Below are 6460 nucleotides of genomic sequence, written 5' to 3'. Positions count from 1 at the left end.
GAGGCAGTGGGGTTGGGGCCCCCCCCCCCCCCCCCCCCATCTGTGTCAGAAACTAATAAATGCCTTAGGACATTTTTTAAAAACTATTTGGTGTAGTCAGAAGTTATGACAGACAGCAATATTAGGCTATCTTGGCTCAAATGTTGAGCGTCTATGGGATCAAATAATATAATTATCATAGGCATCCAGGAATTTAGTGAAACTTACCAAGTAAACCAAAGATGTGGTGAGGGGGGCGCCGTATCCCAAGCTTTGTCTGAGGGGAGGCTCGCAGTCTCAGACTTTGAAAACCCCTGGTTTATAATATTTAGCAGCCAGCCAGTCACTCACTCATCAATTTCAGATCTACCAGGGCCAGAGCTGTGTTTGATCATTTAAAATATGCAATGTCCTCATCCTCCTTTCCCTTCAATTCATGTGTTGCTTGCATATTACATTGCACCAACCTATGTTCATCTTTTGCTTTTGGTTAATTTGTTTGCATTAGAAGCGCTAAAAATCTGTTTTCTTTTTTTCTGGCAAGTTGCTTCCAAATATCTTATTTTATAACACACATGTGCAGACACACACATCACCCTAATCAAGAGTTATCTGCGTCCTTCTGCCTAAATTGTATTTAGAGTGCAAGTTTTGGGTTTTTGAATGATAAAATCAAGATGTGTATGTGGTTTGTTGTCATAATGTGTGTGTGCCTGTGAACCCTTACCTTTGTGGCATTGCATACAGAGCCAGGGCAGCACATACACATGCACATGATAAGGTCAAACCTTAGTCATTGGGTATGATTTCAACAGTCTTGTTGTTTGACCTAGACATAACCCCCTAGAAGAGATATTCTCTTGTTGTGGCGATTGTTATTTCTGCAAAGCTCTTTGTCCTTCTGGAACTGTAGCCATATGTGATATCTGTCCAAATATTAACTTATCATGGAGCTGTAGGTATCAGGAAACAGCCAGTGTGATAGTTCCTTGTAACGCTCATCTGCCCTGTTATTGTCTGGCCTCTGTGGAGGCTCCGGGGAACAAAGTATTTGTCTTGTCTTTTCCAGGTCAGTCAGCAGAGGGATGCCAGGAATTCCTTTTGTCTGTAGTTACCCTGTAGTGTCAGCTGATCTGACAGATGTTTGGTCCCGACATGTTCCACAAGGTTAACTGTTGGCTCTGTTTAGACGAGATTATACAGAATATATTTTATATTCTGATGTTGTTTCATGTGCTTTGACTATATGGTAATTACAAGGTGTATGATTTGCCCAGACGTTCTGACAGCAAACTGTGCTGTTTAATGCCTGATAAGTCTTGTTATTTTGTTCCTGTTTTGTCATGGATGAGGAGACTTGATAGACTGACTGGGGAGAAAAGCTGTTTAAGTTATATGTAGAAAGGTTTCTGGTTGTGCCTTTTATGGTCACCAAACTAGAATAGTGTTTGCACTGTAGCTGTATGTAGGAAGCATGCTGTGGTAAACAGTCTCTCTGGGTAGAATGCAGAACAAATGGATAATGAAAACAGTTTTGGTAGTGTTTACAGGAGGGATTGTGTTCTTTATTTTTTTCCTTTTTTTCTTTTGCACTAGCAACTCATACTTGCCAGAAGAGGGTTAAAGGTGTTAACTAGGGCTCTAACTAATGATTATTTTCATTGTCGATTAATCTGTCTCGATAAATCGATGAGTTGTTTGGTCTATAAAATGTGAGAAAATAGCCCATAGTCCAGGATGACATCCCTCAAGTGTCTTGTTTTGTCCACAACCCACAGATATTGAGTTTCTGTCAAATAGGAGTGAAACAACAAGAAAATATTCACATTTAAGTAGCTCAAATCTTGCAAATTTTTCTTTTCTTTCTTGAAAAACACTCTTAATCAGTTAATCAATTATCAAAATAGTTCAAAACGATCAATCTAACTAACAACTAATTGATTAATCGCTGCAGCTGTAATGCTACCACAGACCTGGTCGGGTGCTTTTGTGGCATTCAATAAGAAACAACATTTTTAGAGCAGTGGTTCCCAACCCTTGACGCCACCATTTATTTCAACCATTTAGAGACCGAGTCAAGACCAAGACCAGTTCCCCACATTACATGACACAATAAAATGTGGAACGAAATCATAGGTACTTATCAAATTGATCTGAAAGTATGCTGGGCAATAAAACAATAATGATAATTATCAATAAGAATATAATAAAGGTTAAAAATCACTTAGTTTTTCTATTAAAATGTTTATTTTGTTGAGGAAAAGGGACTGAAAAAATATTTACTAATCATATTTGTTGAAAAAAGATTTTATCATAATAGTTTTGAATATTCTCCCTCAGATTTGTTAAGTGATCCACTGTTTGGCATCAGGTGATTGTCACATTCTGACCATAAAGAAAAGTTTAACCCCTTAATTAACCATCTGGTTCCTTCAATTTTCACTCAGGAGCAAAAATCAGCCTTTAAATTTGTAAGAAATAATGATTTTACTTACTAATTATCGATATGGTATGAAATTTATTTTATCGTGATAACATTTTTGGCCATATCGCCCAGCTCTATCTGAAAGATCCTCATTCCCATTAAAACACCTATATACAAACACTAAGAGCTGAAATCAACTTAAGCATCTTTATTCAACGCTCCTTTTCCATGTTTACCATCCACTTAACACTAGAGCTGGGCGATATGGCTAAAAATGTTATCACAATAAAATCATTCGATATTGATAATTAACGTGATAAATGTCAAATCATTATTTCAAGCAGTTAACGGTGATGTAACTTACACATTAGCTACATAGCTTTATGTGGCCTGTCTCATTGTTTGTCAGAAGCAAAAATGTAACTTAGGAACAAGATGTCACCACATGCCCTGTCCTCAGACTCTAACGAACTAACTGCATTAGCTACTTCCCACAAAATGTTAACTAAATTAGGTAGCTTGGGCACACCTAGCTAGGTGGCAAATAACTGTCATACGTAAGCTTACTAGCTCTGCTAACGTCACGTACATATAGCATACCTTTCTTTATGCTTTCTTTCTAAGTGGCAGTAAAACTTAATAACGTGGTGCCAGCTGACTCCGTAAGGTAGCACTGCAGTATTTACAGATTGCTGTGTGTTTTCTTCTGGACCCTGTTTGACAGATTAATTCTTTATAGTTTAGATATCTCATATATATATATATATATATATATATATACATACACACATACACACAGACAGACAGCCACGGCTTCTTTCTTGGAGTGCGTGTGAAGGGGGGCGGGGAGGGGGACAGCCGTTAAGGTTAACAACACATTTTTAAGGCATTGCATGTCATTCAAAGTGTAGTCTCTTTTATCCAATAAGTCGAGTTACTTTACAACCATGGGGAACTGGTTTGCTGGTTTTGTTTGGGAATCATGACTCGACCATTGGATCACTACAGGTATTGGGCCTGTATATGCTGTCACATGAATCGGCAACAAGATCTGATCCAGTGTCTCATGACCTACAGTCCATAGAGGTATAATATTATTGGTAGGCAGGCAGTAGGGTCTTTAGAGCCCTGTGTGAGTCCCCTCTTATTGAGAGAGTGAGCCACGTCCAGCTTTTCATCACTAACGGGAATGATGCTAAACCTCTCTTGTCCATTTGAACAGACTGCAATCATCAACATGAAGCTTCAGGCCACACATCTCTTGAGGGATGTCTCCTCACACTGAGAGGAGAAGAGGAGGAAATCCAGCATTACTTTTGATATTCCTGTCAGCAACACTGTGCAACCTGTAGCTTTTTACCTTCACTATACAGCTGGTGCTTAATATGAATGTTGCCTGTACTTGTTCAAGTGTCTGCCTCGGTGTTAAATAAAATAGATATCTGATTTCACTTAAAAGTGTAATCAAACCTTTTGGGATGGGAAAACCCTTGTGTTGATTTATTAATTGTTCATCTATTTGGCATCCACATTACAACATTACTTTGCACCAGCCAACGAAAATGATACCTCCTCTGTCCTGTTTCTACTAATTGTTTCCATCCAGGCACAGGTTTTTAAGGTCTTAGGTCTTTTTTACCAAAGTCTACCAAATAAAATGTGCAACGGCATGCATTTTTATCAGTGATTCTCAAGAGGGCTCGAAGATTACATAACGAAAAGAATTCCAGTAACTCTGGTACTCTTTGTTATTATGTTTGAATATAGCGATTTTGATTGTTCATAGATTCTGGCAGCCCAAACAAAAACATAGCTGTTGGTGGCCTCTTTTGCTCAAAGCCTTGTTTGTCAGGCAAGACTGACCGGCAGTTTGTCATGTCTGTGGCTGTCTAATGCATTTGACCAGTTGAACTGACTGTCTGGTTGTGATGTCTGGTATCTGTTGGGAGGCTCAAGAGGTGGACAGGACAGTACTGGTCAGCTGTGAATGGACTGAATAAATGGAGGTCCTTGTACTGACTCAAATCAGCCTGTAGACAACGTACACACTACTGACTGACTGGTTTTGTGAATGACTGATTCACTGACTGAACCCACACACTGACAGACTGTCTGGCTGTAACAGAACATGCTTTGTGCGAGACAGGAAACACAGCAATATTGTTGTTTCCTGTCCGTCACCAAGTTCTTGTTCAGTCTGAGAAGGCCACACTGGTGCTGGTAATTTCACATAGTGTGTGGAGTTTGGAAATATCTATCCTTTCCCTGTACCAGCTTATCCTTGAGGGATCCACCCAGGACAGGTTGCCAGTCAATCAGAGCATAAAGACAGACAACCACTCTCAGAGTCGCCAAAGTGAGTGTGGAAACACCAACACTCAGCTTTTAGTGGCTTTTGTTGTACAACCTTCTGAGTTCTGTATTTGCAAATAATATATAATTGGTGGTGGTGATGGAGCAGTGGATAAGACACATGCTTTTGGTGTGAGAGAACTGGGTTTCGAATCCACTGTGAGACACCAATGTGTCACTGAGCAAGGCACTTTACCCCTAGTTGCTCCAGAGGCGTGCAACCTCTGACATAATATAGCAATTGTAAGTCGCTTTGGATAAAAGCTTCAGCTAAATGAATAAATGTAATTTAATTAATCTGCATAACCTGAACCAAAAAGCTGACCCATTTATTAATGTTTGCATGTGCATGTTCTGATTTAGGGAAAGGGGGGGAAAAAATGAAATCAAATTCCACCTGATTAAGCCTGAGGGAATTAAAGACATTTCTAGCTAGATGCTAGCCAATTGGTTTTAGACCCATTTGAGTTCACGCTGGGAATCGAAGCTGTACACATGCAGTGAATGAGGCTGAATGTAGATGAATGAAATGGTGCAGATCAATATATTTTTTGTCTGCTGGTCGGTAGCCTCAGAGACAATTGATTAGATGTTTGGAGTAGAACTCTGTTGATATTATTGGTGATATTATTGTTGATATGTTCTGGTTTTGGTGATCGCACTGTATCTCATCCATGTTGCCTAATTCCTGCAATGACAGCCCACTCTGGCACATCATGGTTTATCACAGTTGTTTGTTTACTGTCTATGAATGTATCGTAGACTGTGGATATTGTTACTGAAACATTTTGGACGTCAGAACAAATCCTGTAGTTGGCATTAATATTACTTACAGTCATTTTAGACATAATGGTTCAGTCCTGCCGTAGTGGGACTGGTAATTAAAAACCAAGTCATACAGGAAGTTGAAGGAGCCCCAGGGGCCTGTTCCTGGCAGTCTTTGTCACCAGGACAACACAATTAATGGAAAAAAAACCCCATCACAATCCCAATATTGACTACAGCCATTTCCATCTGACTTCCCCATCGAGTCAAGTTATTTATAAAGCCCAAAACCATAAGTTTGAACTTGATTTTGTAAAACCACAACAAAATATTTTTTCCCTGTATTTTTATGTCATTGGAGCAAATCCTTTGTATTTGGCTCATACACCTTCTCGCTATTGCTGAGCAAAAACGGTATGCATACATTTTTTTTCTGTTAAAATCATGGATCATGTAAAAAAGTTAAAGTACTGTTTACTGAGTAGTACTGACCTTCTGTGGACCTATTTGATGGTCTTTAACATGGCAAAGACTGAGGTTATTAATCAGATTTAAAAAGATGCCAAATGCACTGTTAATACTCATTTGTCCTTAACAACATAACTTTTGTTATGAACTGAAATATTACAGTCAGTGCTGTTGGCTACAAAGCCAATACAGATCACTGTCTGTGTTTTTGAATCAACTCTGCTGTCATCAGTCTAGACATCTGCCGTTGCCTGTTACTGTTGTGTTGTGCTGCTGAGTAGTATACACTGCTAAAGCCTGGAGCGTCATCCCAGCAACTGTTTGTCTGTGTGGGACATCCTGTTCCTATCACCACGAGGATGCGGGCTGAAAACAAGGATTAACAATTAGAAAGGCTTTTAATTCTTAGTTGATCAGCTGATCAACAGGAGAGCGTGTGTGTGTGTGTGTGTGTGTGTGTGTGTGTGTGTG

General features: G+C 39.3%; 1 protein-coding gene across 1 annotated transcript in view; it reads left to right on the top strand.

Moving 5' to 3' along the window:
- LOC123958683 (insulin-like growth factor 1 receptor) overlaps positions 1-3744 on the top strand; it is a 26373-nt gene extending 22629 nt beyond the window's left edge. Inside the window, exon 3 of the mRNA XM_046032211.1 lies at positions 3627-3744. Within this exon, the coding sequence (XP_045888167.1) occupies positions 3627-3724 (98 nt within the window). The 3' untranslated portion in view covers positions 3725-3744. The remainder of the gene's footprint in view (positions 1-3626) is intronic.
- Positions 3745-6460: the final 2716 nt, after the last annotated feature.

Source organism: Micropterus dolomieu, linkage group LG20 (genome assembly GCF_021292245.1).
Source record: "Micropterus dolomieu isolate WLL.071019.BEF.003 ecotype Adirondacks linkage group LG20, ASM2129224v1, whole genome shotgun sequence".
Lineage (NCBI taxonomy): Eukaryota > Metazoa > Chordata > Actinopteri > Centrarchiformes > Centrarchidae > Micropterus > Micropterus dolomieu.
This window is presented reverse-complemented; position numbering and strand designations above follow the sequence as displayed.